This window comes from Micromys minutus (assembly GCF_963924665.1).
Source record: "Micromys minutus genome assembly, chromosome: 4".
Lineage (NCBI taxonomy): Eukaryota > Metazoa > Chordata > Mammalia > Rodentia > Muridae > Micromys > Micromys minutus.
This window is the reverse complement of record NC_137973.1, coordinates 29971004-29984572: the sequence shown is the minus strand read 5'-3', so window position 1 is coordinate 29984572 and position 13569 is coordinate 29971004. Positions and strand designations below refer to the sequence as shown.

At 45.9% G+C, this 13569-nt stretch overlaps 2 protein-coding genes across 4 annotated transcripts in view; one reads left to right on the top strand and one right to left on the bottom strand.

Annotated features, from left to right (window-relative positions):
- The first annotated feature begins 3241 nt into the window (after window positions 1–3241).
- Window positions 3242–5912, top strand: PSMB4 (proteasome 20S subunit beta 4). Its single transcript, XM_080915814.1, has 7 exons — window positions 3242–3412; window positions 3536–3742; window positions 3963–4109; window positions 4453–4534; window positions 5158–5274; window positions 5500–5588; window positions 5791–5912. Exons 1-7 carry the CDS (start codon window positions 3273–3275, stop codon window positions 5801–5803), a joined length of 795 nt encoding a protein of 264 aa, XP_080771940.1. The 5' UTR covers window positions 3242–3272; the 3' UTR covers window positions 5804–5912.
- A 1683-nt stretch (window positions 5913–7595) lies between these two features.
- POGZ (pogo transposable element derived with ZNF domain) overlaps window positions 7596–13569 on the bottom strand; it is a 41828-nt gene continuing 35854 nt past the window's right edge. For 2 of the 3 annotated variants that reach the window (XM_080916188.1, XM_080916189.1), the window contains 7 exons: window positions 12985–13119; window positions 12705–12874; window positions 12411–12551; window positions 11799–11855; window positions 11539–11651; window positions 11278–11302; window positions 7596–11162 (listed from right to left, as the gene is read on the bottom strand). In XM_080916188.1, coding sequence (XP_080772314.1) covers window positions 9491–11162; window positions 11278–11302; window positions 11539–11651; window positions 11799–11855; window positions 12411–12551; window positions 12705–12874; window positions 12985–13119 — 2313 coding nt within the window. In that variant the 3' untranslated portion in view covers window positions 7596–9490. The remainder of the gene's footprint in view (window positions 11163–11277; window positions 11303–11538; window positions 11652–11798; window positions 11856–12410; window positions 12552–12704; window positions 12875–12984; window positions 13120–13569) is intronic. The other variant, XR_013975023.1, reaches the window with a different exon arrangement.

The window sequence follows — 13569 nt, the reverse complement described above, 5'->3', positions numbered from 1 at the left end:
CACAACAACAACAAATTATAAAAGGTTTTGGGATAGTCTTTTGTGTTCTGTGTGGAAGACTCATCTGTCAATAAAAAAATCTAATGGCCAATAAGTTGAGACAAGATTAGAAGGCAGGACTTCTGGCCAGGACTTCCTTCAGAAAGAGGGCTAGGCAGGGCATTTTCTAGCAGGCCAAAGAGGAAACAAGACAAGGAGGTATATAAGAAGACCAAGAGCAGGAACCAGCCATGTGACTTCCATCAGGTTCCAGTAAAAGATATGTTAGGAATTAGTCAGGGAACTAGCCTAGCCTATGGCCTAGGTGTATGTAAATATTATTAAGCATCTGAGTTGGTTTTCCCCCCACCCCTACCACTCCCCCAAGTAGTAGGGTGTGGATGGAAAATCCCTTAGCTATAGAAAAGTTTATTTGGCTTGCAGTTCCAGGTTACTGCACATCATTGTGGGGGGCCAAGGCAGGAACAACTTGAAGCAGCTCACCACATCGGGAGGCAGGAGCAGAGAAAGAGGCAGGGTGTGGCTCACTTATTTTTTTCTCGTGATTCACGGGTAATTCAGGGTTCAGCCCATGAAATGGTGCCACATAATCAGAGTGCTTATTTCACCACAGTTAACCAAATTCCTTTATAAGCACATCCATAGCCAACCTGAGCTAGACTCTCTTTCCAGGAGACTCTAGATTGTGTCAGATCGACAAGCAAAAGAGTCCATCACAACAGGATAGTGAGGTCTAGGCTGGGCTGTGTAAAGAGCCTAGGAACCCTTGAGAGTGGGTCTATAGAAAACACCCAAACTAGAATGGTGACTTGGAAACAAACAAGAGCTGGAGGGATGGTTCAGTGGTTAGGAGCATTTGCTGCTCTTGGTTCCTAGCATCCACATGGTGGCTTACAACATTCTGTGACTTCAATTCCAGGATATACAGCACCTTTTTTCTGGCTTTGAAAGACTCTACACACATGTCCTTCATATCTCCTGCAGGCAAGATGCCCATCACACGAAATGAAAATACATTTGGAAAGCAATATTAGTGATTACTATTATTTTATTATATGTTATTTTATGTATGGATACAGCATGTCAGTGGCTGGTGCCACACTGCAATAGGATGTCAGGTCCTATAGAACTGGAGTCACAGATAGTTATTAGCCACCAAGCCTGTTCTGAAAATCAAATCTTAGTTCTCTGAAAGAACAGCCATCTTTCCAGCCCTAAATAAACAAATCTTAAAAGAAAAAAAAAAAAAAAAAAAAAAAAAAAAAGAGGCACAGGGACATGTTCAAATAGATGTTATACAGAGTTGAAGAGATGGCTCAGTGGTTAAGAGCATTGACTGCTCTTCCAGAGGTCCTGAGTTTAATTCCCAGCAACCACATGGTGGCTCACAACCAGCCCTCTTCTGGTGTGTCTGAAGACAGTTTCAATGTATTCATATATATAAAATAAATAAATAAAGATTTAAAAATAGATTGTATATACTAGACTCTCCAAAGGAAAGACGAGAGTATATTAGGCAAAAGTAATGTTTAGACAAATGTCTGGATTCTACATGAAAGAGCCTCTGGGGAGATGGGAATTCTGGCCCTTAGCTGGAAAGGTCAGGGTAGAGGGTGGGATATGCCAAGTAGGGGCTGAGGGATTCTGGGAGGTCTACTTTGATATATTAAATATGTACATCACCTGCTTGTCCTGGGTCAGAATCTCAGCATCAATATATGTATGTATTTTCTCATATGTGGAATCTAGGTGTGTTTGTATGTATGTATTAATTAGGTCAGGAAAGTAGAAAGGAGACCATAAGGAAATAAAGACTCTTAGATGGGGGTGAAGGATTAGAAGGTGATAGAACATGTGTCACTGGAAAAATGCAGGCTCTATTTAGACAGAGGAAACATGCAGGAAGGAAGGGAACTGGGATGGGCACCAGTAAGACCAGAGTAAAATGACATCTAGGGATGAAACCCATTATTTTGTATGTGATCTTGGTGTGTGTGTGGGGGGGAGCATACCCATTATTTTGTATGCTATCTTGGGGGCGGGGAGCATTGCTCTACTGCCTCTAGTTCACAGTGGATTTCTTTTTCTTTTGCTTAGGAAATGGGCAAGGTTATTTGACAACAAAGAAATGTTCATTTTTGTCCAAGGTTCCGCAGGCTGACCAATCTGTCCCACCTTTCAGGGAGACATAAACTCTTTCTTTTTAAAAGTGCCAACTCATTGCTTTGTTTTAGTCACTATCATTGCACGCGTCTGAGTTCAAGGTGAATGTGGAGGTCAGAGGACAAACTTCAAGAGTTTTCATCTTCCAAGGTGAGCCCAGGTGACTGAACTCTTCTGGATGTAGTATTTGGCTAGGAAGCACTTTTACCCCAACCCTGACTCCCTTTTTAATACAGGGCCTTTCAGTTTTTCGGGTTGGCCTGGACTTGGAAAGTGGTCCAGGATGGCCTTATACTGGAGGCATTTCTCTTGTTTCAGCCCTCTGAGTACTAGGATCATAGGATGAGATATTCCCTCCCTTCCTTCCTCCCTCTTCCCCCACCTCTCTTCCTCTCCATCAGTAAGTGTCTGTTGCTTTCCGGGCCTAAGGGCTAGAAGAGGGTATTGAGTCGTTTGGAACTGTAGTTACAGATGGCTGTCAGCCACGGCATGGATGCTTAGATTCGAACCTAAGTGCTCTTAACGCGTGAGCTATCTCTCCCGCTTGGTATGTATCTTTTCTACCTTCTTTTGATTGTAACGGGGTAAACCACTTCTTATCTATCAAATGAGTTGATAATGCCTGCTACATGGGTCAGCTTTGAGACGTAAAGCTGTAAGAGAGCTTGGGTTTACTGGTTCGTCAAGCCGAGTTCACCACTGCTGTTTTCAGACACACCAGAAGAGGGCATCAGATCCCATTACAGATGGCTGTGAGCCACCATGTGGTTGCTGGGAAATGAATTCTGGACCTCTGGAAGAGCAGTCAGTGCTCTTAACTGTGACGACAGGTCCGGGTGCTTGTCCCACACGGCCTGCTCCTTCTGAATTGTCAGAATGCTGAGATCTAGGCACTCCTACTGCAGTGGGACACGAGGATGCGACGTTATGCATTTCTGTCAGTCTTGGCTGTTACTCTGGACCAAAACTCCCCAGATGGCTTAATCAATACGGTGCCTCTTGAGTTCTGGCGCGTGGAAGTGGCAAGCAGGAAGAAGATGGGCGTGGCAAGCGACTACTTCCGCTTCCGGTGACACAAGCGCTTTCATTTTTCGGCTGCGGTGACTAAGATGGAAGCGTTTTGGGAGTCGCGGGCTGGCCACTGGGCCGGGGGTCCGGCTCCGGGGCAGTTTTACCGCGTTCCGTCCACCCCCAGTGGTCTCATGGGCTCGGCGTCCGTGCTCTGCGAGGGTCCCATCACTCGGACCCAGTGAGTCGCGCTCTAATCGCGCAGGGAATGGGCGGCGGGCCGGGACGTGGGGGACCTGCGGTGCGAGGGCGGCAGCAATCGGGTCGCCGGCCTCCGCGCTCAGGGACCCTTTTCACGCCTCAGGAACCCCATGGTAACTGGGACGTCAGTGCTCGGGGTGAAGTTCGACAGCGGAGTGGTGATTGCTGCAGACATGCTGGGCTCCTATGGCTCCCTGGCTCGTTTCCGCAACATCTCTCGTATTATGCGAGTCAACGACAGCACTATGTTGGGTGCTTCGGGAGACTACGCTGATTTCCAGTATTTGAAGCAAGTTCTTGGCCAGATGGTGTAAGTCCTCTCCAAGTGCAGCAGACAGCCTTCTGTTTTTTATTCTCGTAGGCGGGGTGGAGGGACTTGAGACTTAGGGTAATTATTGGGACACATGTGAATGTTTAGAATACTTTTTGGAATTACGGGATCTGGGAGTGTAGAATTGCGTGTAGAACAGAGGAGTGGGTGGGGAACTTGTCCTCCATGATTATTGCTTTCTCATCCAATTGTATTTAAGGATTGATGAAGAGCTGCTAGGAGATGGACACAGTTACAGCCCTAGAGCTATTCATTCATGGTTGACAAGGGCAATGTACAGCCGCCGCTCCAAGATGAACCCTCTGTGGAACACCATGGTCATCGGAGGCTATGCTGATGGAGAAAGGTGTTTGATAATTTCCTTGACTGCCTAGCACCTATGTCGTGTCTCTTCAGTCTTTAACTTTTTTTTTTTTTTATACTTTTGGTATGTGCTTTTGTGCTTCAGTGTGTGTGTGTGTGTGTACACGTGTGTGTGTACAGAGTCAATCTCTTCTACATTGTGAATTTTAAGGATCAAACTTGGGTCTTCAGGCATAGTGGCAAGTGCCTTCATCCACTGAGCCATCCTGTTTCCCTATCCTCAGACTCTTTGATACTAGGGAATTCCCATCTTTTAATTCAGACCCGGAGGTCACAGCTAAGAAATAAAAGATTAAGTGAATTCTTTGGTCCGTTTGTCCCTCTAGTTTTCTTGGTTATGTGGACATGCTTGGTGTAGCCTATGAAGCTCCTTCACTGGCCACTGGTTACGGTGCATACTTGGCTCAGGTAAGTCGTGGGCCTAGCAGTGGGGAAAAGAGAAATAGAGATGAGAAGCCAATGTTAATCTTTCCCTTGGATTCTGATAAGGGACTGGCTGGGATCCTAATGTTGGGCAACTGGTTCTCTTTGTATAAGGAGAATATGTTTACATTACCTTCCAGTGACAAGAGCAGTGATGGGAATAATAGCCTTGTTACAGAATGGGAAGCCTTACCAAGAGGACCTTAGCTGGGCATGGCGGTCCACATCTGCAGTATTAGTGCACAGGAGGCTGAGGCCAGGTAGACCATGCATTTCAGACCAGCTTAGGTTACATAGCAAGACTCCATTTCAGAAACGAAACAAAGACTCCTTGGGTTAAGGCACTTGCTTCTAAGGCTGACAGGCAGCCAGGGATCACCATGATGGAGGAGAGGACCCAGCACCTCAGAGCTGTTTTCTCACTTCTACACGCATGTGCACACATGCATACAAAAGAAGTAAATGTCGAACAAAAAAGCCAGCTCCCAGTTCTTTTGAACAGTGGGTAGAAAACTCATTCACTCTGGTGCCTGTTTACATGGGTTGGAGCAGGTTCCCTCCTGTTAAGCCAGGGGATAATTACTCCAGTGTTTTGCCCACCACTGCAGCCTCTGCTTCGAGAAGTTCTAGAGAAGCAGCCGGTGCTGAGTCAGACCGAGGCCCGAGAGCTTGTGGAGCGCTGCATGCGAGTGCTGTACTACCGGGATGCCCGCTCGTATAACAGGGTGAGTGGGCTGGAAGGTTCAAATTGTAGAGCCAGGCATGGCGCACACGCCTTTAATCCCAGCACACGGGAAGCAGAGGCAGGTGGGGCTGCATTTGAGGGGACCTTGGTCTACATGAGACCCTGTCATAAAGTACAAATTCTGGGACTGCTATTTTGCAAATGAGGGACAACCTGTCAGCCCTTTATCCAGACTGTTTTCATTGCATGCTTTGCCTTCTTTCAGTTTCAAGTTGCCACTGTAACTGAAAAGGGTGTCGAGATAGAAGGGCCACTGTCGGCACAGACCAACTGGGACATTGCCCACATGATCAGGTAATTAAGCTACAGTAGGAAATGACAGCAGAGGGAAGCTCTTGGCTTTCGTAGAGCTGCTGTTCTGGAGGACTCAAGCAGAAACTGTGTGGGTGGTTTTGGAGGAAGATGTCTCCAGGTGGGTGGTTTTGGAGAGGGGGATTTCCTTCAGAAGCTGATACCTTTGTGCATCATAGTTTTTCCTAAATGTTTCTTTTTTTAGTGGCTTTGAATGAAATCCAGATGAAGTGTCCAGAGTTGAAGCTTTGCCCTTCTAAACATGACCGTGACTGTAGCTGGCCCAAAGGCAGACTTTTGTAAAATAAATCAGTTCTTTGAAGTGTTTGCTTAGTTGGGTTTTTGTTTTGAAACAGGCTCTCACTATGTAGCCTAGGGCTTGCCTGGAACTCAGAAATCTGCCTCCCAAGTGCTAGAAGTAAAAGCTTCTGCCATAGCTGGACCTCAGCTACTGTACTGCTTTGTACCATGTCTGTGCTGTTTCCTTTCCCGGAGGGGACCATTTATGCCTTCAGTTGTGTGCCCAGAGGTTGATGTCACAAGTCTCTCTCAATCATCCTCCATTTAAAAGAATTGTTTTTATGAACCTGAGCTTATTATTTTAGCCTGACTGGCCATCAGGCCACAGGGATCCTGTCTTTACCACCTGTGCTGGGACTTTATAAATATGCATGCCACATGATGCTACAGGACATGATGCTGAGTGTTGAACTTTTAAGTCCTCATGCCTGCATGGCAATCACCTGACCGAGCCATTTCCCTTGTCACTTCACTGAGGCTGGCCTCAGACTCTCAAATGTTTTACAGATAGCAATGGGGGCATTTCGAGTCTCTTACTAGGTAGGATTCTTCTGCATGATAATGCATAAGACCCCAGATTGTCGTAGAGTCAGCTTTTGTAAGTTTGATTTTTGCTAACACAACAGACTTAACAATATTCTCTTCATTTCCCCCCATGCACTAAATTCTAGAAGAATGTGGGTTTTTGTTGTTTGGGAGGATATGTTAATGATGGGTGCAAACCTGACTTTGGTTAAAATGCAATTTCAGAGACAGGAGATAGGTATGTAGGTAGAGCTACTGTGCAAGGTGGCGTTAGCCCCTACACACATGTATCTTCTCATTCAAGATACTGAGAACATATATCTAACTCCTACATATAGTGCTTTGAAGAAGCATGTATTCACTAGAAAACCCTGAGGGTGAGCTGCAGAGACAGCTTGGCATCTAGGAGCAGAAGCTCTTGCAGAAGGCAGGCTTGACCTAGTTTGAGTCCTAGTGCTCATGTGATGTGTGGCTCATAGGCATTTCACTGCAGCTCCAGGGGACATCTGATGACTGGCCCCATGAGCACTTGTATACATGCACATAACTTTAAAGAATCATTACGAAAACTTAAGTGGGGCTGGGAGATGGCTCAAGTTGCTAAAGTACTTACTGAGTGTGAAGATATGCTCAAGTATTTGTAATCCCAGAGGGGATGCAGAATGTCTCAGGGTGGAGAGAGGACTGACACTCCACACTTGTGCCTGTATTCAGACATGCCAGAAGGCCCAAATTAAATTCCCAGATCCCACAAGATGGCAGGAGACTTAAGCGTTGTCCTGAACTTTGTGCATGGTATGAGGTGCCTACACTCAAGAATAAAAATGAATTTTAATTGTAGCTATTTCAGTTGGAAGTTAGCTATGCCCTATCCCTGGAGTGGTTTTAAACCCTTATTTTTGTATTTGGTATTCAAAGATATACCTGTCTCTGCCTCCTGAGTGCTGGCATTAAAGGTATGTACCACCACTGCCCTACTGGAGCTTGGTTTTTAAAAGTGACAGTCATGGGTCTTCTGTGTGATGCTATCCAGTGTGTCAGACAGCTAGCTGCAGACAAGTTCACACAAAATCTTGGGCGTTCAGTTGGGAACTTTGATATACTTAACACAGAAAGTTGTCAATAAATACATGTTTATTGATTAAACTGAATTATAAAAAACAACAAAAAAAAAAACCCCCAAAAAACAAAAAACCTTCCTTCTACTACTAAGCCATGCAGGCAAAGTCCACAAAGACAACTTGCTTGCCAAAACCCAGCCGATTCACGGTTACCATGATTTAAAAAAAAAAAAAAAATTACCTATCCAAAGTCAATGTGCAGAGGCCAGGAACCTAGCTCTGCTAAGGCTGTGGCTGCTGCAGAGACGACCAAAGAGGATTAGGCTGTAGATTCAAGTGACCATTTAGAGTTCTCCAGCTTTCTCAAAGGCAGAAGGTTGGCCTTGAAGTGTAGTCCGTCATCAATAAAATGCCATTGCACAAAAAGCTGGGGAACAGAAGCCCAGGTGGATCCTCAGTTCAGATCTCAACGCCATGGGTTTAGAGCTGGCCAAACTTCTGGATCAGTCCTGTTCACCGTTATAGAGTGCTGGGAGTTAAAGACAAAAACTGCAGGGAAAAGGAGTGGTGGTCACAATGCCACACACCTGTCCCACCAGGCAGGCACGTCCTGAATATCTCCCAGTCTATGAAAGCCTATTCAATGGGGACACATAGAAAAAAAGTTTATAAATCCATTTTCTCTCGCTTTATTAAATGCTCCACTTATGTACACTTTAAAGATGAACCACTTACACGCTTGTGCAGGCTGCCTCCTTGGCTCACGGGAGGAAACAACGCCTCAGGATGGACAAGAACAGTGTGGCTGTGGGAAAGGTAGACTTGGTGTTTTGTTCTCTTCTATGGTACAGTACATTTTGGTTTATCACCACGAGTACATATTTTCTTTAAAAAAAAAATCCCTCATGCAAACTGTAGAAAAATTTTCCTTGAAGTTGGCAGTGAAAAATAAAGATTCATGTCTTTCTGTGCACACCTCTATGCTTTTCACATCCGTTTCTTCTCTGAACATGAGAGGAAGAGGAAAGCCACCTGTAAGCAGGAGTTCAAGCAGTCTGTCTTTTTAGTTCAATACCTAAACATACGCCAGTTATACCTGTGAACAGGGGTGCTGTCGGGACAAAGTTCAACAGAGCAGGGACTACACTGGGGCTTGTTGACGACAGACTAGGAATGACTTCCACCTGAACACTGGTCACCTCACTCAGTACCTCTTGCTTGCTAGGGACACGTGCTCCTTTGTCCGGAGTGAAGAACGGTGTGAAAAATCAAGGGTCAAGGGTCACAGTGCAAAAAAATAGTTTTTGTTGTATTTTGGTGGAGGGTGGTGAGGACAGAAAAATCTATCCATTCTGGATGTTTCAAGGTGGTTCATGCACTTTTTAAAGCCACAATTTTATATCTAGAGCTGCTGAAGAAATCAACAGCTCTGGAGAGGGAGGGGGTGGATAAGGAAAGAGTTCAGTGGGATTCATTTTTCATTTTCATTTTTATATAAAAGTGTTAAGACCACAATGAAAAAAATGTATCCACATATGTAAATAAGCCAGTTTGTGAGCTACATATTCTTTCTTCCCATCTGCAGCAAAGTTCTCATGTTAACAATGATTAGATAGTATCATGCCTGAAGACATTGGCCACACAGTAAAACAAAACCCAGAAATACTATGATACAATTGAGGTAAAAGGGGAAATGAAACAACTTAGTATCTGTCCACAAAGGATTGTTTTCCTAGATTTTGTCAGAAAAATAGCAAACAGTGATTTAAATTAAAGAAGAAAAAAAAAAAAGGGTCACAAAAACATGTTTTTAGCAGGAGTAACCAAGCTCCTCAGCTCAGAACTGATCACTACTGTTGTTCCTAATAACCCACAAATTTACAGGAAGAGTCAATGTCGGGAGTGGTGGCATTAAGTTGAAACTATAAACCAAGTACACCACTGGTACCTCTTGTCTAAGCCCTTCCAACCTCCCTCAACTTTCCTACCCGATTCCATATGCTTCCATAGCCTCGGGACCTAAATCTCCATCAGATCTAGGTCAGCTTCCTCAAAGCCATAGAAAGACTCTGTCTCACTTTCTCCCTCAAAAAGCTGGTGAAGGCTTTCAGGGTCAACTGTCTCTTCAGGAGATGACCTGGGTTGGGGAGCAGAAGCTGAGCGCTCCTCAGACTGTTCTCCATTTAGCTTTAGCTGCTCCTCTAGTGAGGCAATGAGCTCCTCCTGCATGTCAGCGTTGCGTGTGGGTGAGTTCACGTTGCCATCAGGACCTGGCAGAACACTAGCCACGAGGAAGGACCGCTGAACTAGCTCTGGGGAGTCCCCAATGACACCCAGCACCTCACTCAGCCAGACCAACACCAGCTGGAGCAAGACATCAGAATCACAAGCAGCATCTGCCATTTCCCGAGCCTGCTCCTTCCACTTTTTGTGCAGGAAGTTCTTAACAGTTCGTTTGATGCATACATCTAGTGGCTGGATTTTGGAGCTACAGCCTGCTGGGACCACCGCAGGCAAAGTACTAGAGGCACTGAGCAGGGCCAGTACCTCTTCTGACAAGTGAGTACGATGACAGTCCATCACCAGCATGCTTTTGCTGTGATGACAAGCTGTGTGCTTCTTCCACACACGGGTTGACCAAAGCTCCATGATTTCGTCGTCACTGTAGCCACTGTCTTTGGCCTCTAGTAATATAGAGTCTGGCACATTAGCAAGCCGATTCGCTTGTCCTCGGAAGAAAACCAGGGTGGGGAGGACAGTGCCATCTGCTAGGATAGCCAGCACGACATCACACCAAGGCTCCCCTGTGCCCACTGTCTGCAGAGCATTCTCCTTTCGGTCATCACTGCTCAGCACCTCTGTGTCCAGGAATAAAGAGATCTCATCGATAGCCACAATCATAGACAAAGGCAAGTCCTGATTGTGAATCTGCCGCTGCACAAACTCAATGAAGAGTCCGGCATTTTCCGCTACATGCTTCGGTAATGTGTGGGCTACAGCTCGCCGGGCATGGGGAGTGAGGTGGTGCCGGAGCATAAAGCGCACAGCCCACTCATAGGAGATCTTAAATCCCCCTTCCAAAGAGCGTCCGATTTTGGTGGCCTTCTGAAACAAGGTCTCTTCATTTACAGGGAGCTGCTGCTCTCTCTGGATCAGCACCCATTCAGCCAGTTTTTCTTCTGCCTCAAAGCTGAGATATTTGCCCTCCAAATTCTCTCCCTGAGAGGCCTGGAAGCGTCGAAGCCAACGGCGGATTCGCCGCTGGGGGTTTCGAAAGTGTTCAGCCGCCTGCTCTGTGTTGCAGCACAGGGCAAACAGTACTACCCGAAGCTTCTTCACAGACAGCTGCTCTTTCTTGCCAACCCCACTGCCACCTCCACCACCTGATGCTGGTTCAGGTTCCTGAGTGACAGGGCTTCCCTCTTCCTGTTCAGTGACATTCAGACACTCAGTCCCCTCTGTGGCCGAGGGTGGCAGGGCCGAGGGCTGTGGGTGAGTTGGGGTTGCTGGTGGGGTTGCAGTTGAGGCTGGTGATGGAAGTGCCTGTAGCATAGGACCTGCCAGCTCTTGAGGCTCTGCTGGGGTGGCTCCTACAGGTTTCACAGTGGCAGCTTTGTTAGGGAGGAGAGGAGGTGGAAGATATGTGTTCTTCATGCTCCGGTCGAACACTCGTTCAGGAGTCTGGCCAAGCCTAAAGGAATGGGGATGGAGAGCAGAGAGCAGAAACATCAGTTCCACTTCAGGATTTAAATCATAGTATTTGTAAGAGCAGACATTGTGCAAAGTGTACATGAAATGACCATTACCTCGAGTAAGACATCCAACTGAGTCCTGGGAAAACGAGATTAAAAAAAATGGTTAGCTCACTGGGGAAAAATGAAAAGCATTCCACAGACATATCTTGACATTTCAACATGCTCTTCCTGAGGCCAGCCTTCCCAGGTTAGAATGCTTATAGTCTGCTATAATGTGCATCTGAACAGTGAATAGGTGAGGCCAGAGAAAGATGCTACTCCTGGCTCATACAGTGTAACATCTTTCCTCCAATCCCAGCTTCCTCCACTTACCTCGTGGTAAGATGTTGCTAGATCTGTGGGAGGGGTTGAACACTAAATGCTTGGCCATGGCATCTCCCACGGAGGTAGCGAAGGTACATGAAGTGCAGGCCAGCTTGATTCCACTTGGGGAAGAGGAGAGAAGAGGACCAAGAGTATGTGAGACACATACAGTGACAAACTTTGAGGCTTAATTTAGGAGTGAGTCACATAACCACTCTACAAAATAAAAGACTTGATAGTAACAACCAAGTATCAAAGTGTTCTATTACCTTACACAATTTTTAAACAAAGCCAGATACTTGGGACTCTTCCGTGGAACATGATTGCTGAGAAAGACAAAGAAGCAGAGAGTTACAACCAAGGACAATGTCCATCCAAAGAGACACCTTCTCAGTCCAAACCAGTTTGACACCAGGCTACTCAAACTCCAGTATAAACACAAAATAACCAGAGGAGCCATTACAACTCACACTTGAATTCGGGCCTAGAATGGACCTGAGAAAGAGATCCCTGGGAGGCCTGCTCTTTCTGAGGAAAAGTGGAGGGGTCTTGATATGGGGCAGGAGGGGGTTTGGGGGAAAAGACTAGGGAGAGGGGAAGGTGCTATTGTGATAAAATATATGAGAGAGTAAAATATATAGAAAAGGATCAGCATTTCTAACAAGCTCCCATCTAATACTCAGCTGTACCTGGAGCAACAAGACCCTAGGGGAGTATTTGGAGCTTAGACTAACAGAGCCAACTGAATATGGTTTGCTCTTTTATCTTCCAAGAACAGATGGACAGACAGCTTTAAAATATGAAGAAATTAACAAGATAGAAATGAGAGGGAATTGAGTTTTGGACTCCAGACTAGAAATCCTGGTGTGCTCATGGCTTACTTGATCATGTGATTGGCATAAGCGCGAGAGCAGCAGGTGCTGTAGCGACAGAGAGAACAATGCACATAGGTAGGGAAGTGATTCGGGAAATCTGGAATCTCAAAGCTGCACTCCAGACATGTCTGTCGGCCCATGACACTCCTGTCAAAAACAAAAACGCCATTACTCCCTCAGTTATCACTAAGTCAGAACATTTTTGATCCTGAAAAAGACTGCATCTGATTTCCTAGGCTATTAGGAGATACCCTGCCCAGATAGTCCCCACCCGCCTAGCATGTAGAAGGAGGCACTGACATTTTCCTAACAGCTCTCTTCTGGATATTGCGTTGAACAGGGGGATAAAGGAAGACAGGCAGGGGGTCAGTAGAGGTCAGTGGTGCTGCCTCCTGCAAGGCGCCAGAAGGTGTATCATTTGAAGACACAGGAACAGTTCGTGGCTGCCCCCGGGAAGCCCGGATTGTCACCTAGAATCCAGGGAAGAACAATTAGATGGCGTCCACGGGAAACCTCAGGGCTCAGCCCATCTCACTCTCACCCTCCCTGGGCTGTCACAGAAACTCTGGCACACTCTCACCTTGGTGCCTGGTTTCAAGCCTTCCAGTTGCTTAGGCTTACGAAAGGTTTTATGGTGCTGAAGCTTGTGTTCAATTTTGTCCTTGGCAAAGAGAAACTGCAGCCTGCACTTGTTGCAGTGATAAACATTTCTCTTCTGAAGTGGAGAAGAGCAAACAAAACAGACAAGACTCACTTAAAGATTTCTAATGAATCAAAAATCAACATCATTTTCCTTCTTTGTTGAGAATTTAGTAAGAATAAGAACCATTCAAGATGAGAAAGCCTAGCACTGAGAATCAGAACCTCACACCCCACAAAGTGAAGGCAGCACACACAGGCTCCCAGCCACTCGTCCTTGACTTGGAGTACAAGGCCAGTGACACATGCCTGCTTGCCCAGGTCATCTTGGTGATGCACTACCTATTCCTGGACATTCTTTCTGATTTTTAAAGCACACAAAAATAATATTTTTGTCAAGTAAACAATAACTCAAGACTCCCTCATTCTGTTCCCTTTACATTCTAGGTTTGCCTTTAATTCCTGGTTGTTGGTTCATTTCCAGAAAGGTCCTAATAAATTCTCCAGCATCTTTTTACTGACTATG